At 48.3% G+C, this 27,991-nt stretch overlaps 1 protein-coding gene across 1 annotated transcript; it reads right to left on the reverse strand.

Annotated features, from left to right (window-relative positions):
- Positions 1-5,936: 5,936 nt before the first annotated feature.
- On the reverse strand, positions 5,937-27,706 carry MISP3 (MISP family member 3). Its single transcript, XM_055003758.1, has 3 exons — positions 25,170-27,706; positions 18,399-18,481; positions 5,937-6,207 (listed from the first exon to the last, which is right to left on the reverse strand). The coding sequence occupies exons 1-3, from the start codon at positions 27,592-27,594 to the stop codon at positions 6,118-6,120; spliced, it is 2,598 nt and encodes an 865-aa protein (XP_054859733.1). The 5' UTR covers positions 27,595-27,706; the 3' UTR covers positions 5,937-6,117.
- Between the last annotated feature and the right edge of the window lie 285 nt (positions 27,707-27,991).

The following is a 27,991-nucleotide window of genomic DNA, read 5'->3' on the forward strand; positions in this document are numbered from 1 at the left end:
GGGCTCTGAGCGGGAGAACGCTCCCCCCTTTTAGAAGCCTGCTCTGCAGTGACACACCTGCCTGCCAGGCCGCAGCACCAGAGTCCCTTGCTGGAATGCAGTCTGACCGGTCAGACTAGGAAGCTTCACACGGGTAACCCAAGCCTCTCTGTGTTGCCCCCCCGCCCCACCCAACTCCCATTGACAATATTGACATATGCTTCTTTCCATTTCCACAGAACAGACGGCAGGGCAGAGTCAGCCAGCCCAGAGCACACAACACAGCCAAAGCAGACACTGGCTTTCCTGTGAATTAAATTCCATTGTGAAGCCCATTGCTTAGGAAGCAGAATCCTGTGGTAGACAAATTGCCCCAAATCACCGGCAATTAAGCATCTTCATTACTGAGTGAAATGCTGGGCACAGAGAGCCGCTTCTAGTGGGTGTCTGTCTGGGCCAGGCCAAGACCCTTCAGAGTAGGAAATCCATGTGGCACTCCCCCTTGGCTGGGATTCCCAGGTGCCTGCTGGTGACGGACAAACTCCTGGCAGTTTGTCCCCGTGCCCACCGACTGGCAGGAAGTGGCAAGCCTTTTGGTGATCACCTGCCACCAGCAGGCAATCTGGACAAGCACACAATGTATGAGCTCCCGGTGGAGTGTGACGTCACTTCCTGAAGTGACATCATCATGCTGGCCGCTGGAGTGCTCTTGAGCTTTGCGAGGGGCCAATACAAAGCACAGGAGCACTCCTGCGGGCAGCACAATGTCCCTTCTGGAAGTGACGTTGTTGCACAGAGGCCAGGAGCATGTGTGAGTTTTGCATGTGCATGAAGGAGACCCCTGGCAAGTACCAGTTTGGTGGTAGTGGTTAAAAGTGGCAGGACTTAAACCAGGTTCGATTCCCCACTCCTCCGCTTGAAGCCAACTGGGTGGCCTTGGGTCAGTCACAGCTTCTCGGAGCTCTCTCAGCCCCACTCACCTCACAGGGTGATTGTTGTGAGGACAATAATAACACACTTTGTAAACCGCTCTGAGTGGGCATTAAGCTGTCCTGAAGGGCAGTATCGAAATTGAATGTTATTGTTATTATTATTATTACCATCACCCTGGCAAGTCTATCACACACCAATGAAGATGGGACACACTCTGCTGAGAAATACTTCTGTGCAATGCCATTGAGGTGAATGGAAATAGACCAAACACCAAGTATTTCTGCTGACCTTCCCAGTGAAGGGTGTCCTGTGGTTCAGACCAATCTTGCCCCCTTTCACTCTAAGCAGCAGTTACCTTTCTTGGCCACTCAAGATGGCTGCCTAAGCACCACTCTCAGTAAAGTTACCTTTGGGGCCCCCTTTATCTTGCTGTTAACTATTGAAATAGAGACCCTGGTGGGGTCCGGTTCCCTCAGGAGGCAGCAGGGAAGAGCAACGGGCGTCTGTCAGTTTCCCATAGCCAGGAAACCTCATTAGGGGCTAAAGAGCCAGCCTGCTGATGCTTGCCAGAAATCTTGAAAATACTCAACCTAAGAGACCCAACTTCTCTAGTTGTGACAGACATGCATTTTTGCCTTTGGTCTGGGGACACAAAGAGCCATTAGGCTCACTGAATACAGAAATCTTTTTAAAAGATCCATCATTTGTTATCAGGACTTTGTGCTCTAAAACACATTTGGGTTTGCAGGAAGGAACTCCAACAAGAAGGAAAACTGAGCGAGGCAGCTTGTGTGTAAATCAAGCCCATGTGCACATTCCCTCTTATTCTGCATCACTGATTTCTGTTTCTGGCCATCACAGGATAGGAAAGACCCTGTATAAAACACACAAGGTTCATCACCTTTAGCAATCCCTTTGGTTTTGGAGATGCCAGTGGGCACAGCCTGTATACAATCAAATATGTTTGTGTCGCCTTAAAGGGCCAGAAAGTGAAAGCTGAAATTCTTAGAAAGTTGAATTGCATAGCCTATATTCAATGGTTTTTCTGCACTTCCACTTGGAGCATAGCTGGGTTAGTTAACCCTGCATAAGAATGTAATTTCCCATTGAAAATGATCATAACCTTTTCAGACCTCAGTGTGACTCTAATAGTCCATGTTCTGATAATTAAAGTACAAAACCCAAGCTAAAGAGGGGTGCATAGAATGGAGTCCAATATAAAAGTTACTGTAGAATTTCTCAGATAAAGTTAAAATGCTTCAACTGTTGGGATCTTGTGTTGGAGATATAGAGTCTCTACACAAGACACCTCGGCTTGTGTTCATCAAGAGTAGGGAGATGCAACGTTAGCTGGGAAGCATAGTTTAAAAAGACAGAGCCTGCAGAGATCACTCCTCAGAGGATTTGTTAATTTCATCTTGGCATCCTGGAAGGCTCTGTCAATTTCACCTCTCTAGTCTAAAACTGTGTGGGATCACAACCAGAGGACAGCGAGGAATGGAAATAGGCTGGAGCTGCCTTCCTGAGCAAGGCTTGGACTTGGAGAGGTTCTAAGGGGCTGAAGTTTCCCTTCTGACATTTCACAGCCCCTTCACACAGCTCCAGCATATAGCAAAGCCTTTGCCCTGCCACCAGCTCTGCCTTTTTAAACTGCCCTTCCCAGCTAACATTGCATCTCCTGATATGTGTTCTTCATGTGCCAGATGTCTCGTGTAGAGAGACTCAGAAACAGAGCAGCAAGCTTTGGAGTTGCACAAGCCTCCTCTCAGGCTTGTAGAATTCAGGGCAACTAAGAGCCAAACGACATGCTGGGTTTTTAACAAGTTGGATCCATGTTCTCTGGTCCCAGCTTGAGTTTTATGTACCCCCACAGCAGCTGCAGGAAATGGCTTTTAACAAATAAAGAAGAGCCCAAATGAGCTCAAAATGCCACTGTGGGGGGAGGAAGGGCTCCCTCCCCCAAGACACTTGCCAGCACAGGAATAGCACTGGGAAGGCAGCCCTCCCTTTTTGCTGCTGAATGTGCACAGAACACTCTGTGAGTAGGGCTGGCAGTACCTCAGTGGTTGCAGGAGATCCCCCACTTCCAGCCTCTGCCTCCCAACACCATTCACCTGGCCGCAGGGGCGGGGGGGGGGGGAGGTGTGGGGAATGGGCCCAGAAGACAAAATGCCTCCCAGGAAAGCCCACAGTGGGTGCACGCCTGCCAGGCACGGCACTTCCAGAAGTGACACCATCACGCTGGCTGTGGGAATGCTCTCACGCTATGTTTGGGGCTGCTATGGGACAGTTTTTAGTCAGCCTCACACAAAGTGCGGGAACATTCCCATGGCCAGCGTGATGATGTGGCTCCCAGAAGTGATGCCAGTGCTGGGAGCGCATGCATGACAGTACCAGGTCTTCCTCCCTGCCAGGCGGGTAAGGAGACCTGACAATGCTCTCCACGAGGAGCAACCAAAACGGGGCAGCAACTCTCCCCAGGAAAACCACCTTCCTCCAACCTGGGTGCTATTCTGAGCCGGCTTTATTTTTTATTCTCCTTTAAAAAAAAAAAGCAATTCCCCACAGCTGCTGTAGCAGCTGCAGAGAACGCAAGTTACTTGGTTAAAAACCTGGACCTGTAGTTTGGTTCTGCTTGGCCCAGTAAGAGGTCTGAATCATTTCGGATTCTTTCTGTCGTTTAGGGGATCAACTTTTTAACAGCTACAGAGTTTTTTGTGATTTCTTCTCTTGAGCAGGGAAATCCTGAAGCTCAAGGATTCTATCAAGTGGTGCGAAGGAAGTTTTCCTCACAAGTACAAAGATAACTGGAACTGACTCTTGCATGGGACTTTGTGGGTCATGGTATCTAAGCAGCCCATCTTCTCTGTTTCCGGCAAAACACTGCAAGACTTATCCGTACCTTTGAGATATCCCCAAACAGGCCACTGCTTAAATACATTTAATCTCCCATTCATTTTAGCTCAAAGTACCTCGCAGACTAATGTTCATAACTAAAATGTCACAGTTTTCCCAAAGCCTTCCTGTGCAAAAAGTTGCAAGGCCCTCTGTGACATCAGAGCAGGTGAGCCAATGGCAGTCCTTATATTCTACCCAAAGCCCACATCAGATGCTGGTTACCTGCACTGATTCACTTCTCTTGCAAGAGAAAGGTAGGCCACGGAAGATCAACCATCAACAGGGAAGTCACAGTACATGTGTGACTATTATTATTTGTATATTGATTCTTAAAGTTCCCTGATGCAGAAGGGTCAATGCATATAACACAATCATAAATAGCTGGCAGTAAGATATTGTGGAATTTTTTTTACTTACACATTGCTTTATTATTGACATCTTGGGGAGGCCTTATTCTTCTGCTACTGCCTTTCTTGCTATTTCTGCATTTGAAAAAAATACTGTCGATTCTGAGCAATTGTTGTGGCAGGTTCTTCTTCCCTGTTTAAAAGTACTTTCACCAAGGGCTGTGGCTGTTGCCTCTAGGGCAAAAGGACTGCCCCTGTGGGGGACCTGATGCAAGACTTCTTCCCCACATCTTAGGGACATTCTTTTCCTCTCCATCCATTACAAGACCCAGCGTGATTCTTCTTCTAGCATTTAGAAAGGCAACAATCGGAAGCAGCCATTCTCATTAGCACAGGCAAAAGCAAGCCCCTCTTTTAATGCAAAGGTTTGTGTTTTGCTGGGGGAATGTCCCTGGCAACTCTTCCCCTGCCACATGCAGGACTGCCCTTGGAGGACATCACCCAATTCTTCATCCTTAAAGGCCTCTGCTGATTTTGGCTTCTTTGTGCTTGGGTGTGAACACCCAAGGGCAATACACACACACACACACACACACCAGACATGGGCTGCTGTCCACATGGAAAGGGAAAGGAGGTGGCTGTGGGCTTATCTAGGGTATACTAGCAATTCCACACAAATGCAGATGATGTAGATGACACGGGGCCGTGTGTGTCTGGGAGTTTTGTGCTGTGAATTAATCCTCGGGTGCATGGGGGCCTGTTGTGGATTGGGACCACAGCACACAAGGACAGGAAGCTTAAGTCTTCCCCGTACACCATTTTCCCAAGTTGAAATAACCGACAGCAAGCCACTATTCATCCATTTGCCACTCCACATATACATACAAATGGCTACATGTAAATCTTTCCAACAGGACAAACAGCATATTCCCAGGGCTCTTTTAGCTTGCAAAAACAGTGGAAGGAATTTGAGCCTTGTCTCCCTGCCTACTAGGGTCCCAATCCAAATTGGGAAGGTTATCAGGTCCCCCACAAGGTAAAAACAAGGAAGGGCACGCAGAGGCTGGGAGGCAACTGGTACTCACTTGTGTGCACTCACGAAATGTGCTTGTGTCCTCCATCAATGACAATGATATCATTACTAGCATGACCTGGAAGCAACAGGTCATGACAGGGCCAATTCAGTAAAAATCAACCCACTCATTGGGTGTGACATAAACATCTGGAGTTGTCCTATGGTGCAGCTGTGTGGGTAATTTCAGCATTGTCAGGGGGTGTGGTTAGTGTAGATTTTAAGAAGGGACATGGCTAAAATACAGTCCATGCTTTAAGCCGCCTCATATCTGGCACTTTAGGGGTGTACTTGGGCATTCACGCCTGAGTGCAAAGCAATCTGGTAGGAACTGGCCCTGTGATGTCACTGATTCCCTGAGCATATGCAGAGATACACATTTGCCCAGATGCTTGAGAGTTCCCAGGACCAACTAAATGCCAGACCCCCAACAGGAAAAGATGTTATTGGCACAAGACGGCACCTTGTCATGACCTTTTTATCAGCCATGCTGCTTCTTGTATATGCTTCTCCCAGGGAAGCAATTCCCACACTGCTTGGCAGCTGAGCACAGATAAAATTTAGGAAAAACTTTAGGAAAGAGTAAAAAGTGCTTGGAATAGGTATCAGATTCACTCAGGTACACGGACTAATGTGATTCGTGACACTCAGGAACCTGCTCTGAGTTTCTTCTCTGAGCTCCAAAGAGAGACTTGGGAGAAGACAGACAGGTTTAAACCAGCAGAGTTAAATGAGTTGCACAGAAATACTATTGAATATTTTTGCCAAATTGTAGAAAGAACATCTGGCTGGCACCAGAGGCACATTGCACGTGGTGTGATACACTTGGAGCAGAGCTGGAGGAGTCTTTGAGATGCAATCCACATCCTCTTCTTGCAAGGGCAGCCCCTAATCCTGGCTCTCCTGGTTGCCAACCGTCCCTGACTCCCAGCGCTGGATTAAGGGACTCTTCTGGCGACTTCGAGGACTTCTTTCCAGCTGTGGAGTTAAATGGAAGGAGAGAGAGAAAAGTGAGCTATAGGCTATGGAAACTCAGGGCACCCATACATGCAAGTGGATGGGTTTGCTCTCTCTGGAAGAAGAATCTGGGAGTCAGTGGGAAAATGGAAAAAAAGAGTCTGCGTTAGTTATTTGATTTGATTTATACCCCGCCCTCCCCACAGATGGGCTCAGGGCTGCTAACAACATTTAAAAAATACATTAAAAGTCACAAAACCATAAAATTAATATTTTTTAAAAAGTCATTAAAATAGTCCAGGAGCAGGCTATTTAAACAAATATTGGGTATATGGTTATAGCAGATGGCCAAGGGCAGCCCCAGAAAAAGTGGTGGTCTTAGATGGAAGAAGGAGGACACCCGCTGGCACTCAGCCAAAGGCCTGGTGGAACATCCCCATTTTACAGGCGCTGCAGAACTTTAACAGGAGAGCGTTCCGCCAGGCCGGGGCCAGGGCAGAAAAGGCCCTGGCCCTGGTTGAGGCCAGGCAGAGGTCCTTCGGGCCGGGGACCACCAGGAGTTGCTTGTCTGCAGAGCGCAACACCCTGCAGGGGACGTAATGGAAGAGGCGGTCCCGCAGGTATGCAGGTCCCAGTCCGTGAAGGGCTTTAAACACCAAGGGTTAACACCTTGAACCAGAACTGGAACTCCACTGGGAGACAGTGCAGCTGGCACAGCACAGGATGAACGTGCGCTCGGATTGGCGTTCCAGTAAGGACGTGTGCTGCTGCATTCTGGACCAACTGTACTTCCAGGTCAGGCCCAAGGGCAGCCCAGCATAGAGAGAGTTGCAGTAGTCTAGCCTGGAGGTGACTGTTGCATGGATTACTGTGGCCAGGTCCCGGGGCAAAAGATAGTGCGCCAGTTGCCTGGCCTGTCGAAGATGAAAAAAGGCAGACCTGGCAACGGTCATGACCTGGGCCTCCATTGAAAGTCTGGCATCCAAGGTCACACCCAGGCTCCTCACCGTCAGCAAAGGTTTCAATTGTACCCCATCGAGGGCTGGGAGCCGGGTCCCCAGCTCGATTGCCCCATGACCCAGACACAGAACCTCTGTCTTCAGGGGATTCAATTTCAGGCAACTCTGATGTAACCATACCGTCACAGCCTCAAGACCCTTGGACAAGGAATCCAAAGCGAGCTCAGACTGGCTGTCCATCAGCAGACAGAGCTGAGTGTCATCCGCATACTGGTGACAACCCAGCCCAAAGCTGCAGGCTAATCAGGCGAGGGGGTGCGTATAGATGTTAAATAGCATTGGGGAAAGAATCACCCCGAGGGACGCTGCATACCAAAGAATGGCGAGCGGACATCTGTTCCCTGAGTGCCATCCTCTGTCCCCGATTGTGAAGGAAAGAGTTCAGCCATTGCAGGACTGTTCCACGAATCCCCACATCAGCAAGGCAGCGGGTCAGAAGATTATGATCGACCATGTCGAACACTGCAGTAAGATCTAAAAGTATCAGCAGTGCCGACCTGCCCCGGTCCAGGTGTCGCCAGGGCCAGATCTAGGGTTGCTAGGACCTTGTCTGGTCCTCTGTCCCGCTGTCCTGTGCCACCTGCGCGGCAAGCTGGCCGCCCCAGTGTACAGTGCGCCGCAGAGCTGGTGGCAGCAGCGTGGGCGTGTGCTGGGGCAACCAGCTTGCCGCACGGGTGGCTGAGTGCAGGGCTGGGAGGTCCTGCGCATGCGGCAAGCCAGCCGCCCCATCGGCGGGGCAGGCGAGGGTTTCCCAACCCTGTGCTCAGCCTCCCACGCAGCAAGCCACAGCGCGCTCCCGGCGGCTGGCAGCCACGCCCAGTGCCCCCTCTTTGGCAGTGCCGGAGGCAGGCTACCTTCCTGCCCCCCCTTGATCTAGCTCTGGGTGTCGCTGCAGATCATCTGTGAGGGCAACCAGAGCCGTCTCTGTACCATGGCCAGGCCTGAAGCCGGACTGGAATGGGTCCAGGATAGAGGCATCATCCAGGTATACCTGCAGCTGTTCCACATCAAGTGATCTACTTCCTCTGCAACGGAAAATTCATTGTTTCCTTTTTTCTCCTGGCTTCAAGCAGCTGCTTGGGGAACAAGGATACTCGAAAGGCCCACTGATCAAACCTTCAATGCCCCAATTAACCAGGGGACCATAGCATTTTTGTGATTGTTGCTTGTGCCTGTGTCAATGCAACACAATATGCTTGGGGATGCACAAGACATTGTGATGAGGCACGAGGCAGAAACTGCAAACGGCGGCTTCTGTGGGCCCAAGGGCATCTTCTTGCGAGTTTTCTCATATTAGCAGTGTGGCTCTGCCCCATATTAAAGAGTAACCCCGTATCGATATGCAGACGCAGGTAGTTGCACTCTCACTGTGTGCAGGCAAAGTTAATCCCTTTCAGATACCAAATGAGTTTCCAAAAGCAGCAGGGCTGGTCATGGCACCTACCCCACCTGGGAATCCACATCCCATTCAATGCCTGCTAGAGTAGGAAGGATAGCAAGTAGAGGGGGACCACTGGCCACTTTCTGGGGGTCACCTGCTGCCTGCTCAGATCCTTACAAAATAAAATGCTAGGCTAAGTGCTGCATCTGATCCTTCCAAACATGCACTTCCCATGTTCCTGAAGAAGGATGCACTCCTGGGATCGCTACATCCCAATGAATAACGCCTTAATTTTTAAAGCGATCCTAAGTATGGCATCAGAGTTTAAACATGCCATGAATGTTCTACTTTAAAAGATGTAGAGCGCACAGGGCTTGGATTAGCCCACCTAAAAGATGTTGGGAGCCTGACACAGAAAAATCCAAACAGCACCCTTCCCAACTAAATTTAATGGATTGCAATCTATTAAGAAGATAATTTCCGATTAGTAGCTGTGTTGGTTGGTAGTAGAAGAGCAAGATTCAGGCCCCGTATCACCTTAAAGACCAACTAGATTTCCAGGTTATGAGCTTTCAAGAGTCAGAGCTCCCCTAATCTGACTCTCGAAAGCTCATGCCCTGGAAATCTAGTTGGTCTTTAAGGTGATACAGGACCTGAATCTATCAAGACGTTTTCCCATTGTGTGAGAGCTGCCCTTTGAGCAGGAGAACTTCCTCATGGATTTAGTCCCCTGGGTAAGATCTCTCAGAATTCCAGAGGTCTAAATCAGCCTTGATGTTGGGAGTGCTATGAACCCCCAGTGTATTTGTTTAATTTTTAAACCAGGCATGTGGAGGGTCCGATTCAGTAGGATTTGCTTGCTTGTCTCAGAATCTGTCTACATGAGACACCTCGGCATGTGTTTGTCAAGTGTAGGAAGATGCCATATTAGCTGGGAAGGGTAGTTTAAAAAGACAGAGCTGGTGGAGATCACTCCTCATATGGTTTGTTAATATCATCTTTGCCTCCCCAAAGGCTCAGTCAGTTTCACCTCTCCTGTCTAAAACTCTGTGGGATCGCAAACAGAGGGCAGCAAGGAATGGAAATAGGCTGGAACTGGCTTCCAGAGCCAGGCTTGGACTTGGAGAGGTTCTAATGGGCTGAAGTTTCCCTTCACACAGCTCCGGTGTAGAGCAAAGCCTTTGTCCTGCCCCCAGCTTTTTAAACTACCCTTCCTGACTAACACTGCATCTCTCAACACGTGTTCTTCTTGTGTCAGATGTCTCGTGTAGAGAGACTCTCAGATTTGGGCCGTTTCCACACGGCTTACCTTGTTCTGGAAAACAGTGAAATCTCACACGAAATCGCGTGAGAAGATGCTGTTATCGTGCTGCATGAGAAGATGCAATAACAGCATCTTCTCGTGAGATTTCGGGCAAGATTTTGCTGTTTTCTGGAACAAAGTAAGCCGTGTGGAAACAGCCTCGGGCTGCCGCAGTGATAACAAGAGGCAAGCGTATGCTGGTGGCCATCGTCATTGTGGCCCAAGTGCAGGCTGAGGGCCCCTCATGGCTCTGCCTGCATGACTGGAGACATGATCCAGGTTGCTTCAGGGCAGACTTCAAGTCCCCATCTGACCCTGGATACAAGAGCTGTAAAAGGCACTGGCCTGACCCATGTGGCCCAGGCTAACTTGATCCTGTCAGCTCTTGGAAGCTAAGCAGGGTCAGCCCTGGTTAGTTATTGGATGAGAGACCACCACGGAAGCCCAGTCTACACAGAGGCAAGCAATCACAAACCACCACTGAACATCTCTTGCCTTGAAAACTCCATGAAGTGTTGCCATAAGTCACTTGCAACTATAAATGAGATAGCAAGAACAGCACTTTCCACTACTAAAAGGCACTGAGATGTGCCTTGGAGCTGAAGGGTCTCCAAAAATGGAAGGGTTTGTCTCCCTCTCCCAAAGTATCCATAAGCAAGCAAATGAAACAAATGAACGTTGAATTTCCTTCCAGTATTTGCAACCATGTGAAAGAAGTCCCGAGGAATCTGTGGGTTCAGCACTCTTGTGTCTCAGTTTGCTTGCCTTGTTCTATCAATGCAAAGGAAACAAAATGTAAATGCATGACAATGCGCCTATTGAGGTTTTGTTGAAAGGAGGGTGAGGTATGCAAAGAGAAAGATAACCAACCAATAGCTTTTGCTGTTTTCTCTGATGCTGGATTTTGGGTACCAGTAAGGACAGCTGAGAGGGAGCAAGCAGAGGGATTTGACTGGGGGAGGGGCGGGCGGGCACAAACTTCCTTGAAAGACAAGAGCGGTAAAAGAGTGCCTCCATGCACCGCCTGTCCATTTCAGCTAGTCTTGTGCAGAAGAATTTCCCAGTGGATTGTTCCTCTTGTGATTTCCTCATTGCTGCAGCAGTCAATTCAGCAGGCAATGGGACTTCTACACAGTGGGTTTCTCCTTCGTTGCCCTGTCCCCTTTGTTTTTTAAAAAAGTCTCTAGCCCTTTTCATTGCAACATTGAAAAGGAAAAGGAGCAGGTTGTATTTTTCCCCTTTTGCAACAAAAAGGTAGGGACTTACTTTTTTAAAAAGGAAGTTTGGAACTAGGAGACCATGACTGTAAATATTTCTAATGATCAAGCAATGCCTAGTGATTTTTAAAAAGACATCCAGTGTGAGGGGGAAATGGTGGGTTATGGGCAGGGAAAATGGTGTTGACGTGAGCAAGACCCAAAAAGATCAGCACTTACCCATCAACATGGCCACTACTCTGGCTTTGCTGTTATCTTACCAAAAAGATTGGAGTAAATCAGTTTTTGGAAAGAATGCAAAAAAGCTGAGGAAACCCTGAGAGGTGCAGAAAAGCACCAGAGTTTGGTTAGGAAGTGGGGCGGGGAGGGGGGGAAACCTGCTTCCCAACAGCATCCAAGCTGGGGCAAACAACATAAATGCAAGACCCCCCCCCCATTCCTTAGTTTGTGTGGATTCTTCCCTACCCACCATTAGCATTAAACTATGCTGGACGAGGCTTGATCACAATTGTGTGCATCAAACAGATTTGTCTTACCAAGTGTCACATCAAATTATTGCCTTGCTTGCCTCTTGGAAGCTCATTGGGGAATCTGACCTTTGCCAAGGGTCAAAGTTATTTCATACAAATATGAATGGAGAGATTATACCCTTGAAGTTTCTTGCATCTGTTTCTGATGTGGGAAAAGGCCTTCCTATGACCCTGGACTGACTTGTTACAACAGAGAGACTCCCAAAACACTAACTACAAGTTACTGGGAATAAACAATGACTCCATTCTTATGCTTAACGTATTTCCCATTATCAAGAAACAGGGCACTTGGTAGAATAACATACAGAAGAAAGACAGACCTTTGCCCTGAAGAGTTTGCAAAATAAGTGTGGGGGCAGGGGGAGTTAGGAAAGAGAAAGACACAACAAATAGCCAAACTATACGAGGTGTTCTTCACATGGGTTCTACAAGGTTCTCTGGGTACTGTAGTCTTACAAAGAACAGCCATTCAATGCAATTCTCCACTGAGAATTCTCTCTCTCTCTCTCTCTCTCTCTCTCTCTCTTGCAAAAAGCCATCCTGAATTTCCTGCCTCCTGTTACTCCTCCACCCCCGCCCCCACCTCCAGAGTTCCTGGAGGAAAATCCAAGCCAAGGCTTTTTGCAAGAAAGAGAATCCCTCCCATCACTCTTCCCCCGGTGGAGAATTGCACTGAGCAGCTGTTCTTTGTAAGACTACATTACCCAAGGAACTATCAGTTCTGTGGATGACAGGCTATGACAGATAGGTCCCTGTACCCTCACAGCAAGCACTCCATGGTTTTGGTTGAAAAGGCTTTATCAGGAATCAAATCATGTTCACAGATATGTTCTCAGGTTGATCAGAAGATTGACAGGAATGGTAAAATCTGTAAAACTATGGTTCATATAGGTTCCAAGCACTCTTCCCCCTCCCAATAGGAAAATATAACTTTTGGTGCGAAGCAGTCCGGAGAACTCCCTAAATAGTTTACATGCTTTGTCTAGACATAAGAGAGGCAATAGATTAAGAATGAAACACGGTATTCTTCTTCCTCCTGAGAACTAGCAGGTTTACAAGGTCAGAGACACAGAGAGCCAAAACACACGTTAAGAAATACCTAGGTTCAGCACGTGTTCTCTTACCTCAAGGTTTGCCAGGATCTGTAGGCGTCCTGGAAGCTTAAAGTTTAGCATTTACAGAGCAGCAGAAAGGGGAAGGGAAATACAGGCGCCTGTATTTTAAGCTTTAAGCTTCCAGGACGCCTTTAAGCTTCCAGGACGCCTACAGATCCTTTAAGCTTCCAGGACTTTAAGCTTCCAGGACGCCTACAGATCTTTAAGCTTCCAGGACGCCTACTTTAAGCTTCCAGGACGCCTACAGATCCCGGCAAACCTTGAGGTAAGAGAACACGTGCTGAACCTAGGTATTTCTTAACGTGTGTTTTGGCTCAGAGCTTCAAAGCATAAGAGATAAGACACTTTGGCTACAGCAAGCCTGTGAATGCAAAGCAAATTATGGCATTAGAAATATGACATCAAGACATAGCAAAGAACAATGGTTCAGGACATCAGCTGAAAATATGGCATGGATGGCATGACAGACATGACAGGAACCTTGCGGGTAGTTTCCCTCAAAGAGAGGATAAAAAGTTTTTAAAGGATGACAGCAAGCCCAAGATGGCCCCAGAGAGGGCAAGAAATGGTTAGCATGCGTATCAAGTTCATGGCGGTTCACTTTATTAATACAAAGCGCATGGACCATTGCAACATGGGTTATCTGCTCTGGGTTTCATGCTTTAGCACAGCGGGGGCGGGTCCTGCTTCCCCATAGCATCATTGTACATCCTTTCCCAGTTTTTCTCCAAGCTTTCTGAAACCTGGATATCTCTGAAGTTTTGGCCCTGGTAGTCCAGGAGAGCCAGCGTGGTTTGAATGTCAGACTAGGATCTGGGAGAACCAGATCTCCACTCTGCCAGAGAATCTTTCTAGGTGACCTTGGGCCAGTCCCACTCTCTCACAGGGCTAACCTACCTCACAGGGTTGTTATGGGGAAAAGAGAATGATGGGAAGAAAATGTTTGGAAAGAACTTGGAGAGCTTCATCAGGAGAGCTTTAAACTGATTCCACAAGGGGAAGGGGACGATCAACATGGGGATTTAAATGAAGAAGTGACGACAGCAGGGGCCCACCTGGGTAGGACAGATCAAACAAAGGTACAAGGCTACAAGTGCCTATATACCAATGCCCGAAGTATGGATAATAAGAAAGAAGAGCTTGAGCTTCTCTTGCAAACAGAGGGCTACAATATAGCAGGAATTGCTGAGACTTGGTGGGATGATTCCCATGACTGGAATGTGTTAGTGGAGGGTACAAGTTGTTCAAGAAAAACCAGAAGGGTAGAAGAGGAGGTGGAGTGGTGTTATATGTGAGGAGAGGGCTTGATTGTCAGCAAGTTCTGGATTATGTGGTTGACAGCCCAGTGGAAAGTATATGGCTGGAAATAAGGGGAGGAAGGACAAAGGGTATTGTTGTTGGAGTCTGCTACAGACCGCTTGACCAGGGAGAGGAAATGGATGCTGCCCTCTTTGAACAGATTGGTAGAGTATCCAGACATCAGAACCTTTTAATTATGGGTGACTTCAACTTCCCCGATGTGTGCTGGGAGACAAGCTCAGCAAAGCGGCAAGACTCACGCAACTTCCTGACCTGCCTGGCCGATAATTTCCTTTTTCAAATAGTGGAGGAAGCTACAAGGGGCTCAACCATACTAGACTTAATATTAACCAACAGGGAAGAATTGGTAGATGAGATGAAGGTGGTGGGGACCTTAGGGAGAAGTGACCATGTCCTCCTTGAATTCCAGTTGCTGTGGGGGGCCAAGGAAGTTCATAGCCAGACTCGTAGGTTAGATTTTCGTAGGGCCAACTTCGATGAAGTCAGAGGCTTGATGAGAGTCATTCCGTGGGGGAGTGTGCTGGAAGGGAAAGGAGCGAGTGAAGGGTGGGCCATTCTCAAACACGAGCTTTTCCAAGCTCAAGCCCTCACTATCCCAGCAAGACGGAAACATGGTAAGGGCTCCATGAAACCGATGTGGATGTACAGAGAGCTCCAGAATAAGCTAAGGGAGAAAAAGGAAATGTTCAGGAAATGGAGAGGACAGGCCTCTGAAGAGGAGTATATGAGGGTTACTAGGTACTTGCACATCAGCCATCAGAGAGGCCAAAGCTCAGTACGAGCTGGGTCTGGCCAGGGCGGCTTGATACAATAATAGATAACTTCTACAGATATGTGAGAAGCAAACGCAAGGTAAAAGAGGCAATTGGACCGCTGTTGGGAGTGGAAAGAGAAACTCTGATGAAGGACAGAGAAAAAGCAGACAGGCTTAATTGACTTTTTGGCCCCTGTTTTCTCCCTGAAGAACTTGAGCCCATCTGGAGATGGTAGTAGACATGACAGGACACCTGGATGGCTAGTTGACATTGACAGAGAGGTTGTGGTTGCACTGGATGAATACAAATCCCCTGGGCCGGATGGGGTGCACCCAAGAGTGCTGAAAGAACTTTCCAGAGAACTTGCAGAACCCCTGTCCATCATCTTCAAGGTCTCCTGGAGGACTGGGGATGTGCCACAAGATTGGAGAAGAGCGAATGTTATCCCAGTCTTTAAGAAAGGGAGGAAGGATGACCCGGGAAACTACAGGCCAGTCAGTCTGACTTCTGTTGCTGGGAAGATATTAGAACAGATTTTAAAGGGATCCATCTGTAAGCATCTGAAAGACCACTCAGTGATCCGGGGAAGTCAGCATGGTTTTGTTCCTAACAGATCCTGCCAGACCAACCTGGTTTCCTTCTTTGATTGAGTGACGAGCTTACTGGATCGGGGGAACTCTGTCAACATGATTTCCGCAAAGCTTTTGCTAAGGTCCCCCATGACATTCTAATGGGTAAACTGGAAGACTGCAGACTGGACAATAGGACAATTCGGTGGATAAGAAACTGGTTAGAGAACCGCACCCAAAGAGTGGTGGTCAATGGCGTTTTATCTGATTGGACGGAGGTGTCCAGTGGGGTGCCGCAGGGCTCGGTTTTGGGCCCGGTACTTTTCAATATTTTTATCAATGATCTGGATGAAGGGGTAAATGGGCTACTCATTAAATTTGCTGATAATACCAAAATTCAACAAGACCTGACTATTCTGGAGAAGTGGGCAGTTGTGAACAGGATGCAATTCAACATAGATAAGTGCACAGTATTACATCTGGGCCACAAAAATGTGAAGCACAAATACAGGATGGGGGATACACTTCTGGGCAGTAGTGTATACGAAAGAGATCTTGGACTATAAACTAAATATGAGCAGTCAGTGTGATGCGGTGGCAAAAAAGGCTAATTCAATCCTGGGTTGTATCAAAGGGGCCATAGCATCGCAGGAGGTCATAGCCCCTCTCTATACTGCCTTGGTCAGGCCACACCTGGAGTATTGTGTGCAGTTCTGGAGGCCTCACTTCAAAAAGGATGTGGACAACATCGAAAGGGAGCAGAGGAGAGCGACAAGAATTATCAGGGGTCTGGAGACTGAGCCTTACAAGGAAGGGCTGAGGGCCTTGGGAATGTTTAGTTTGGAGAAGAGGAGGTTGAGGGGGGACATGATTGCTCTCTTTAAATATTTGAAAGGCTGTCATTTGGAGGAGGGCAAGGAGCTGTTCCATTTGGCAGCAGAGGGTAGGACGCGAAGCAATGGGCTTAAATTACATGCACAAAGGTACCGGCTGGATATTAGGAAAAGCTTTTTCACGGTCAGAGTAGTTCAAAGGTGGAATCAGCTGCCTAGGGAGGTGGTGAGCTCCCCCTCACTGGCAGTTTTCAAGAGGAGGCTGGATGAATATGTGGCTGCTTTAGGCTGATCCTGCACTGGGCAGGGGGCTGGACTAGATTCAGGTCTGTGTGGCCCCTCCCAGCTATTCTGTGGTTCTTTTGAGTTCTGTGATATGTGTGCCATCTTGGGTGCCTACTGGGGAGAAAGGTATAATTACAGTAAAAAAATAAATACAAATAAACCTGGGGGGGGGGGACCTGCGGTGAATCCTGCTATGTGAAAGTCCCACTGCTGTTGTGCTTTATCTGTGCCAGCAAAAAAGGAAACAGTGCATGTCCCATCCCCGTGTGGAAACCACCACACCCAAAACAAAGAACCAACAGCAAACAATATTAACAATAAAATCAATTAAAACGATCATAAAATATAAAAGACAAACTGCGTTGCCAACAGCTCACTTTTTATCCTGGAACAGGTGCAGTGAGTTGTCAGGAACACTGCGCTTGCACCAGGATAAGCCCGGAGAAGCAGCAGCCAAGGCCTCCACGGCGTGGCCCTCCCAAGGAGACCTCTGGAGGGCTGTGGCAGCCTTCTCTCTTGCTGTGGAGCCTTGGGTGGGGTGCCGTGCCGTGCCTCCCTGCCACCTCCATGGCCACAGAGCGGGGGAGAGGCCCGGGAAGGCAGCACCGCCCTCTGGAGGCCCGGGAAGGCCCAGCGTGGTGGGAGAATGCCCAGTGCAGTGACAGGAAGCCCCATTAAGGCAGCAGAGCCCTCCGGAGACCTGGGAAGGCCCAGTGCACCAGCAGGAAGCCCCATTAAGGCAGCGGAGCCCTCCGGAGGCCCGGCATGCTGGTGTGGCCCTCTAGAGGACTAGGAAGGCCTGCCGTGGTGACGCAACCCTCTGGAGGCCGTTTTCTATAGCCCATTGTTTTTACAACGGGCCTGGTTGCTAGTTTTAAATAATAGTTTTGGGGAAACATGAATACATTAATCAGCTTTCTATTGAGTCAGAGTCTCAGCCCGTTCAGCTTGAGGTGGTCTCCACTGACTGAACCCTCCAGAGGTTTCTCTTTCCCAGCATCAGCTCCCTAAGATCTGGGATTCTAGGGATTCAAGCTGGGGACATCCTCCATGCAAAGCACATGAGCTCTGAACTGGGTTCATGTGTCAATGGCTGCGTTGCACTACTGTCTGCAGAGGAGATGTGCCAAATCTCCCTCTGGTCTTTTGCCTCAAGGAGACTTTGAGCAAAATGCGAACGTACCCATGTGAAAAGGTGGAGGCTGAATATTGGAACATCTTTGGTTCTATAGGCACATTAATTTGCAAACTATCAGAGATGTCAGATCAAGATGGGTAGCCATGTTAGTCTGTCTGTAGCAGCAGAAAAGAGCAACACTCCAGTAGCACCTATAAGACTAATGAAATTGGTGGTAGGGTATGAGCTTTTGTGAGCCCCAGATCACTTCTTCAGAGGAAGTGAAGAACCTCTTTTCTTCTGAAGTGAGCTGAGGTTCATGAAAGCTCATACCCTACCACTAATTTTGTTAGTCTTATAGGTGCTACTGATTGTGAACTCTTGCTCTTTTCTACTGCTACAGACAGACTAACATGGCTACCCATCTTGATCTATCTCCATCAAAGGCACCACATTTAGTGGTACAGAATGGAAATCCATTGGTATCTGAAGAAGTGAGCTGTGACTCATGAAAGCTCATACCCTACCACAAATTTTGTTAGTTTTACAAATGTTCAGGCACATCTCTAGAGATCGCACTGTTTGCCAATTAGCATATGGTTGTGAGTGAGAGGATTGTGGTGTGCTGAAAATATCCTGATATGACTACAATTCTGTAACGTGTGTATGTATAATGTTTGTCAGCCTAGGTGTAGTTTCTGGCCAAGCAGACAGGCCAGGGGTTTCTTGAACATAGCTAAGCCACAAGTGAGATGGAGCAGGTCTTACCTGGTGAAGGCCATTCACCTGGCAGGTCTCAGATGGGCTGGGCGGGGGCCAGGTCACATCCAGTTTCTTGCAGGGTGGTTTCTCTGAAAACAAGGAGCCAGTGCAAGAGAAGATCTTAACAGCCATAACAGGGAGTGCTTCTGAGAATGTGCAGAGTACATTTCCCTCCACATTTAGTAATTACAGCCAGCATTTTCACAGGTGAGCCCCAGGGAGTCACAAGCTCTGGCATTGTTGCTAGCCAGGAAATCAAACAAAGGCCCTTATTTCCATGAAGAATTTCCACTGGGAGCTTTGCAGTCATTACACAGGGGATAGTTGCAGGCCCTGGTCACACCCACTGAGAAAAGGCAAATTGCTCTTTCCCTCGCTTCTGTTAAACTTCAACCTCTGTTTGTTCCAAGAGTCTGGAAGGTCTGTTTCCACCCTCTTTGTACACAGTAGCTTTGCTGGCTGCCAAGTTTTCATGCTGGTTAGCTTGGGGAGGGGGAAAGGAACGAAAGGGGAACTGACCCACCCTAAGTTAGCTGTGGGCTTCAAGCCCTAACCCAGGAAGCAGAGATGGCTGAAGACATTTGGTTTCTTGTGGCAGAAGCTCCAAGCAACGGTAAGAGATAATAAGATACGAGCTTGAACATTCACTGCCCTTTAACAGCACCCCAAATTTGCCGTGAGAGGCAAACTGCTTCATGCCAGTTCTGGTCCTCGGACCACTTGCTTCAGGATGACAAAGCCAGAATCCAGAATGAAAGAGTCTGACACAGGCCTGTAGCACTGGAACGCTGAAGTTCACACACACATTATATAGAGTTGCCCGTCCTGCTTTGGGAAATTCCTGCAGATTTGGGGGTGGAGTCTGGGGAAGGTAGAGATTTGGGTGGAAGGGGGGTCAGCAAAGATGTGACATCACAGAGTCTACCCTTCAAATCATCCATTTTCTGATCTTGTGGCCTGGAAAGGAGTTGTAATTCTAGAAATCTATGCCCTGCCTGGAGTTTGGCAGCCCTAGTATTATGCTCCTTTGGCATTTGTGGGGGGGGGGGGCAGAGCCCAGTGTTCAGATGAAAACATTGGGGATGTTGTGAAGTGCCTTTGGGAAAGATTGCCAAGCACAATTCACAAGGACCACAAAGATCCAGGAGGGAAGTTTACAAGAGCAGAAAGGAAAGGAACTGTAAGAATGGAAGAAAGAGGAAAACACTCCTGGAAAGCAAGAAGAAGACTCTCCAGTGTGCTAGATGAAGGAGCATTAAGAGTGAAAGGGACAGAGGGTTTGTTTCCCTTGCCAATTTTATGGCCAGGTCATTTGATTGCTCATTGTTAAAATTGTCTGTTTATTCACCTCACCCTTATTAAGTACTCAGTCTGAGACTGTATGAGCTGAGTTAATATTTGAGTTTTTGTTAGAAGTACCACGAAGTACTACCATGCTTAGGTCAGGCTTCTTAAATAACATTTTGCTATCATTTGATTGTTGCTGTCTTGGCCTCAGAGTCTGGCACAGAGAGCTCAATTGGCTGCCTCAGTAATATCAAACATGGGGAAGATGGGACCATTTTGGAAGGTGAGAGCCAAAGAGGGAAAATTTAGCACATCTGGCCCCTCTGCATGACTGAAACAACCTAAGCAGAGGAAGTCAAAGGCCATACAAACCACCTGGAGATCCTTAATAATGGGATCTCCACCTTACTCTTGTTTAATGAAAAGCAACTCTCTGAGCGCCTGATTTTAATTAAAAAAAGGACGGTGGGGCCGAGGGCACGGAAAGGCTAGAGTGTTTAACAATGGGTTGCAACCTGGCCCTGTTCTAAAGATCTTACCTGCATATTGTAAAATTATTCCCAAATACAGAATACTTTTTACTAAGGCCTGATTAAATGTTCTGCCACTACGAGAGTTAACAGGCAGGTTTTTACGGATTCCCATTTCTGACTGTTTTTGTGATTGTAAACCAGGGAATCTAGATACTAGTTTGGTGTAGTGGTTAAGAGCGCGGGACTCTAATCTAGAGAACAGGGTTTGACTCCCCACTCCTCCACTTGAAGCCAGCTGGGTGACTTTGGGTCAGTCACAGCTCTCTCAGAGCTCTCTCAGCCCCACTCACCTCACAAGATGATTGTTGTGAGGTTAATAATAACACACTTCGTAAACCGCTCTGAGTGGGTGTTAAGTCGTCCTGAATCAAATATATAAATCAAATGTTATTATGGTTTGGCACCTTTTTACTGACTGCAAGCATGTACTCACCAGAGATAAATGGATCTCAGTACACATCCAGAAGTAGAGATGTATCTCTAAACAAGAAGTAGTTACAAAGCTTTTAGCTGATACCAACCCGAGTGTAACTCTTGCTGTGGCAAATTTTTTATCTATAGTTTTTAATGTTTTTTCCTCCTAATGATATATTTTATACTTTGTATTTAGCATTTTTGGTTATTTGGTTAATCATTATTATTGAATTGTATCATTCGGTACTTTGATTTACTGAACCTGTCTGCTTATGACCTGTTGGTCTGTGAGCATGAAATAAAGGACTGGACTGGCCTGGCCTGGCTTGGAGAAAAATGTCCTGTTCTTTTACCAGAGGCTTAATGGGATATTTGCCTGGTGATGTTATTTACCTCCAAGCCATGAAAAGCTTTAGCTGCCCATCTCCACACGTTTAGTCTCAGTTAAAAGGACAGGATATTCCTCTCCAGAAAAACCCTTGCTTTATCCTTCCCATCCATGCCTTTTCCCCAGTCAGATTCACAGCCTGCTTAAGCTGCTGTTTGCCTGCCCTGTAGAAAGGGAAAAAAACGGTCGCTTGCATTTTCCCCACTGAGAGAAGAGCAGACGAGGAAGGAGATTCCAGACTGTAAAATGCCAGAGTGGGAAGCATTAAGCCTCCTCTTCTGTCTACTGCTCTAAAGTCGGCACTCGGCAGCTTCCCCACAGCACCACTTCATTTTTAAAAATTTAGTAGGAAGGTTAACTACCCTGACCTGGATAGCCCCAGAGAGCCTGATCTTGTCAGATCTCAGAAGCTAAGCAGGGTCAGCCTTGGTTAGTAATTGGATGGGAGACCTCCAAGGAAGACCAGGATTGCAGAGGCAGGCAATGGCAAACCACCTCTGTTAATAGACTCTTGCCATGAAGGGACTTCCGGAAGCTGCCTTATCATCACCCTTGGCCCATCAAGGTCAGTCAGAGGGTCCTCCAGGGTCTGAGGCAGAGGTCTTTCACATCACCCCCTACGCATTCCTTTTAACTGGAGACGCTGGTGCTTGAATCTGGGACCGGCTGCAGGCCAAGCAGATGCTCTGCCACTCCTCCACCGCCCCTCTCCTTCTGCTCAGCAGTGTCAGATTTTGCCCACTTCCTTTATAGTGCTGCAAGGTAAGCAACGGATTTCCCAGGAGACCGTCCAGTGTGTGTTCATTTCATAACATCTGATTGGTACCTGTCCATTCTTATGTACAGAGAGACAAGAATGAGTTTGTAATAGGACTGGAATGCCCTCCCCCCAGTCCTGGGAGTGCACGCTGGAAGGCTGCGCCCGTGCCAGAAGTCAGCAGGAACACCAAAGGTGGGCCTCATGACTCTTTGTGACTCAACAGACAGGGCAAAGGAATGGCTGCCTTACCTTTAAAGGTAGAAAAGACCAAGAGTCCAGCAGCACCTATGAGACTAACACAATTTGTGGCAGGGTGTGAGCTTTCATGAGCTACTGTGCACTTCTTCAGATACCAGAGCTGTGGTTCACGAAAGTTCACACCCTACCACAAATTTTGTTAGTCTCATAGGTGCTGCTGGACTCTTGCTCTTTTCTACTGCTACAGACAGACTAACACGGCTGCCCATCTTATCTATCATCTTGAAAGGGTTGCTTATTTGACTGGCCTGTACTGATTTATTGTAAACCATCTTGTGCCGGCTTTCGAAGGAGCAAATGTGGTCTAGAAATAACTCTAATTAAATGTTATTTTTCGTGTTTAGTCAGTCAAGTCAAGCAAGCCTTTATTGGCATATATAAAATATAAAATTTAAAAATTTTTCATGTTTAACTAACAATAAATAGCCCTGAGCACACCCTTGCAGACGAATGTGTTATTGGGTACCAAATTCAGCTTCTATAATTCTCTAGGAATTGTAGCTTTTTAAAAATCATCACCTTGCTAGACCTCATGGCTGCAAAGACAGGATGAAAAACGTGAGGCCAATGCCCACTGCCATTAAGAGGTGGCTGCATCAGACTACCAGCTGGTCACAAGCAGTAGGGTTGCCAGTAGGACCCGTAGATCTCCCAACTGATCTCTGGACAACAGAGAGCATTTTCCCTGAGGGAAACAGAAACTTCAAAGAGTGGACTCACTCAGGTATCACGTACCTTCTCTCCACAAGTTCCACCCTCCCCAAGGTCCACTCCCAAATCCCCAGGAATTCCCCAAACTGGAGTTGGCAACCTTAAATTGAGCAGCCTGGATGGCTTCTTCACCCATCCCACGAACAACAGAAAGTAGTGTTTGCTATGTTGTAGAAATGCAGGATAGATTATGTGAAATAAGATAATAATTGTGGGCATTTGATCAACTTGCACAATTTGTTCACATTGCAGAATCCAGCTTTTTTTGGGCACAGAATTCAGTCAAATGCATATGCAAAAAACACACAGTCCTGCTAAGGCCAAAGCCTGTCCACAAAAGCTTAAAGTGTGCAAACAGAGGCTTGCCTATACTTAACATACATACAACTCTGCAGGCTAGCTATAAATGTGCACTTTAAGCTCACAAATGCTAACAGCAGACCAGAGGAATGAGGCACATGCATTCACCCAAATCCTACAGCGATATAAAACGTGTGTCCATATTCGATGCATTTGTTCCTTGGGGAGCTTCTGCATGGAGGTTTTTCTCTGATTTGACATCCAAACCAGAGCAGGGTTTTTTGAGCTTCCATATGACATCACCCCTTAATTGTCCACTTTCCATCTATTTCCTAGTTTTTCTGAGATCTTTCCCAAACCTGGCTAAGTATCATGTAGCATGTCTGGATGTCATATAGTTGGGAAGTTGGCATTTTTGCAGGTCTGTTTCTCATTGACAACATTTCCCTTGCCTCATTCCACTGCCTCTCCAACTGCCTTTTTTCCTATTCTACCATTAAAATGGTAATTGCCCTGACCTGAATAGACCAGGTGAGCCTGATCTCATTAGACCTTAGAAGCTCAGCAGGGTGGGTCTTGGATATTAATTGGATGGGAGACCTCCAAGGAAGACCAGGGTTGCAGAGGCAAGACCTCTGTTAGTCTCTTGCATTGAAAGCCCTACCAGGGGCTATCACAAGTCAGCTATGACTTGAGGGCACTCTCCACCATCAAGTACGCATGCAGGCCCTCACCTGGATAGCCCAAGTGAGCCTGATCTCACCAGATCTCAGAAGCTAAGCAAGGTGGGCCTTGGTTAGTTATTGGATGGGAAACCTTCAAGAAAGACCAGGGCTCCCAGCCAGGGGTCACTATAAGTCAGCTGTGACTTAAGGGCACTCTCTACCACCACCATCTTTCTGACAAGATGGGGCTCACCTGGGCTATCCAGGTCAGAGCTATAAATATCGCTAGGCAGCATCAGAGATGCCTTTGTACATCGGTGAGCATTCGGACCTGGAGTACAAGAGTTCTTACACAGTTTTGCATTAGGCTCTGGGCACCCCGTATATACTCTGCAGCCTTGCAAGGAGTCCTGGACTGCTCCTAAGGGATGGCCTCTGCTCACTGGGGCTTTCAGACACTTGCTGCAGCTGCTTGGGAGCAAGACTGAGTGTGGCCCTTAGGGCATCCCCTGCATTTGAAGCAGCAGAGCTCTGCCGCCGTTCTCTTCAGGTGCCACACAGCACTTCCCCCTTCTGCTTCTCCACATCTACATTTAGGATTTAGGAACAGGAGAGGACCTCTTGCTGGACTAGACCAAGGACTACTTAAGAATCTCTCTAAATAAGACATCTGACAAATGAAGAATGTGTGTCAGGAGATGCAATATTAACCCGGAAGGATAGTTTAAAAAGACAGAGTTGGTGGCAGGGCAAAGGCTTTCTTGTATACTAGAGCTGTATGAAGGGGCTGTGAAATGCCAGAAGTGACACTTCAGCCCATTAGAACCTCTCCAGGTCCAAGCCCGGCTCTGGAAGGCAGCTCCAGCCCATTTCCATTCCATGTGTCCTCTGGTTGAGATCCCACACAGTTTTAAACTGGAGAGGTGAAACTGACAGAGCCTTGGGGAAGCAAAGATGAAATTAACAAACCCTCTGAGGAGCAATCTCCACCGGCTCTGTCTTTTAAAACTATGCTTCCTGGCTAATATTGCATCTCCCTGCACTTGATGAACACGTGCCCAGCTGTCTTGTGTAGAGGGACTCTTAGTGTCCTGTTTACAAACGTGATCAGCCCCCAGCGCTTCTCAGGGTTCGACAGCAAGTCCTCCCCTGGAGCAAGTGATCTTCACAGACCCACAGAATCCAGAGGACTTATTTACCTCCCCAGTCTCAGTGCAGCCGAGAGCTCTGTCCTCTGCCATGAATCCACATAATCCCCTTTTGAAGCCAGCAGCCATACAAGCACCACAGAATGAATCAGGTGCCATGGGAAAGAAGTATTTTCTTTTCTCTGTCCTGGGCCAGCCTCCCGTCAGTTCTGTTGTATGACCTCAGACTTTTGTAACACTTCACACACTCTGCGTGAAAACTTCAGTGCTTTGTAATTCCCCCAATTACACCTGCTACACACAGAGATCTTACCTGCTTGGAAGGGAGCCTCCTCGTCCTGATCTGAGGTTTCCTCGGGCTGTTGGGGGAGCGCTGAGCCGTAAAGCTTGTGTCGTTGCCGCTGCAGCTCCCTTTCTCTCTCTCGTGCTTCTTGGACCTCTCGCTCTAGAAGAGACTGGGAGTTTTTGGCACGCAAGCAGAAGAAGGGGTTGGCTGTGGGAGGCCTCTCTAGTAGGGGCTGCTGGAGTTGTGGCAGAACTCCAGAAGCCAGCATGACTGTGCCGGTCACACTGTCAGCCTCATCGAAGGATCGCTCCCTCATCCCCTCAGAGCTGCCTGGCACCATCTTGGTGGGGGGCAGAGGGTCTATGTTGGAATGCTGCTCAAAGATCATCTTCTTCTCCTGAAGCTCCTGCTGCATCCCTCGGTCATATGCCCCCCGGACCTTTCCCAACTGTACCAGGTCCTCCTCGCGTTGACACTCCCGCTGAATTTCCCGCTGCATCTGGGCACCAGCCCACTGGCGTTCCTTCTCCTTAGGCAGCAGGGAGGGTGGTACACTCGGGTTCAGGATAGGCCTGATCCGCACTTCTACATACTCCTGGGCACCCCGAGGGCTGGTCAAGCCCCTCTCCTGTCTCAGGAGCTCTTCTCGTTCCAAGTGAAGACGGATCTCTCGCTCAATAGGAGTCTCAGTGGTGGGGCAGCGATTCTCTGGGTTACCTGTGTCATTTTCCATCCAGTCCATGGGGCAGCGTGCCGCAGAAAGTTCATCAGAAGCGTGTGTGGTGCAAATAGGATCTGTAGCGTTCACCAGCTCTTCAGTATTGGCAGGTTCCTTCGAATGGATTAGCAAGATGGCTCTGGGTTTGGCACTGGAACCAGCTTGCTCAGGGGTGGAAACCAGATACTGGGTACTGGATAAATCTTGGGAGTCTTCCTGATCCCTGGTATCAAGTGAATCTTTAGTGCAGGCTAGAACCATGGCATCATATGGGTCTTCAGGGCTTGTACAGATCACACTTTCCAGGATTTTTGGGTCCTGGGCACCCTCTGGCTCTCTGATGGTGTGTTCTGGCCCAGTGTCCTTGTTTTTCTCTTCTCCCCTCTCAGATCCCAGAACTGCTTTGGCTCCAGCCTCACCCAGAGGTTCACTGTTGCTGCCGGCTGCAAGAGATTCAGGAGCATTCGGTCCCTCCCTCCCTTGCTCGTCACATCCAGGAGCTGGGCCCTCACTGGCAGGCCCAAGGGACCTGGTTGCCACAGGAGACAGCGGTGGCACTGCCTTGGGAAATGTGTCACAACCAGTGCCAGCTGCCCTCTGCTGGCAACAAGTGCCAATTCCTGATTGAGGGTCTGTTAATGCCAGAGCTTGGAAAGGACTGGCTGCTGAGTGCTCCTGATCTTGGGCAACACGCTGTTGACTTGTCTGGGAGTTATCTGCCGGGGTCTCCTCCAAGGATTGCCTGTTTGGGTCACCTAGATTGTTCCCCGAATCTATTGGCTGGTGCTCCTGCCCAGCAGCCACCTTTTCCCTTTCTCCTGTTCCTGTCATTTCTTGGCCACCTGGCTTTTGGCCTTCACTAATGTTGGCAGGGTCAAGTGTCTCTTGAGGGTCAGCAGAGGAAATACAGCTGGGAGGGTGGTCAGGTGAAACAAATCTGCCCCCTTCCCAGGGCTGCTTTGGAGAATTCGCCTCCGGAAGCGACAAGTAGGCGGATTTGGGTCCAAAAGGGTCTTGACTGTTTTCCGCACTGCAGACTGTTTCTTTAGGGTCTCTGGCACCTTCCGGTTGTTCTGGCAATTGTGAAGCCACACCTGGAGATTGCCCATGGCAATTCATCTGACTCTCTTCCCCTACCACTAATTGGATCCAGGTGCTACTGTCAGACTTTTGTTGCTCTGGAAAAAATTCAGAGGTGTCCCTATAATGAACAAAAGGGCTTCCCCTTTCTCCTTGGCCAAGCTCGCTTGGTGTTTCCGAAGGTTCCGGATGCTTCGGGGAGCCAGCAGTCGCAGTGGGGCATGTGTCACGGTGCTTGTGAGGCCTGCCCTCTTCCCCGTCAGTTATCTTTTCTGAGGTTTCCGCAGGATTTGGCTCCTCTGAGGAGGCTTCTGGTGTCTCGTCTTGGCATGCAAGATGGCTGCTTTCCTCTTTTGGGACTGACAAACTTGATGTATGACCAGCTTTAAGTTGCTCTAAGGAAGGATCTGGTGTCTTGCTCTGGAGATCAGAATGGCCACAGTTTTGCGCCTCATCACCTGTCACTTTAAATGTCTCTGAGGACATGAGTGGAGTGAGGGAGTTCTCGTCAAAATGGCCATCATTCCGCACAGAGGTGAATGGGTCTTGTGCGGCACCGTCCAGGGCCAGGGAACTGGGGGGGGCACCATCAAAAGGGAGAACCGAGGAGTCACCTTGTGAGGTAGTTAAGGCAACGTCTTTAGTCATGTCCATGTTTTTCACTCCAAGTGCCTCCGAGTTCTCCTGGCCTTCCAGAAGCAAGCTGTTGCAGCACTCCCCAGTGGCAGAGGGAGAAAACAGCACTGTTTCTGTGATCGTCTAGAGCGCCTGTCCAGAAAATCTGGAACAACAAAAAAGTTTCCTTTGAGAGTGTGCTTTCACATTTTGCAAGGGTCACCCTGAGCTCAACAAAAATGAGGCAATGGCTCCCCCTCCTGGAAATGGCATGAAACAATCCCACAGCCTTCAGGAGCAGAAAGCCGGTTGCTCCAGAATGCATTCTTATGCATAGTGGGACCCCCCCATCCCGAAATGAATCTAGAACCCTGAGCCAGTGGGCGTGAGGTTGGCATGCTGCCTGAGGGACATCTGGCTCTTTCCTTCATATGCA

This window comes from Eublepharis macularius, chromosome 19 (genome assembly GCF_028583425.1).
Source record: "Eublepharis macularius isolate TG4126 chromosome 19, MPM_Emac_v1.0, whole genome shotgun sequence".
In the NCBI taxonomy this organism is placed as follows: domain Eukaryota; kingdom Metazoa; phylum Chordata; class Lepidosauria; order Squamata; family Eublepharidae; genus Eublepharis; species Eublepharis macularius.

Coding starts and splice junctions, on each gene's coding strand:
- MISP3 (XM_055003758.1), bottom strand. CDS start 27,594: ATGGACATGACTAAAGACGTTGCCTTAACTACCTCACAAGGTGACTCC. Junction 18,482..25,169: donor GGAGGCTCCCTTCCAAGCAG/GTAAGATCTCTG, acceptor CCTTGTTTTCAG/AGAAACCACCCTGCAAGAAA. Junction 6,208..18,398: donor AGGTGAATGGCCTTCACCAG/GTAAGACCTGCT, acceptor TTAACTCCACAG/CTGGAAAGAAGTCCTCGAAG.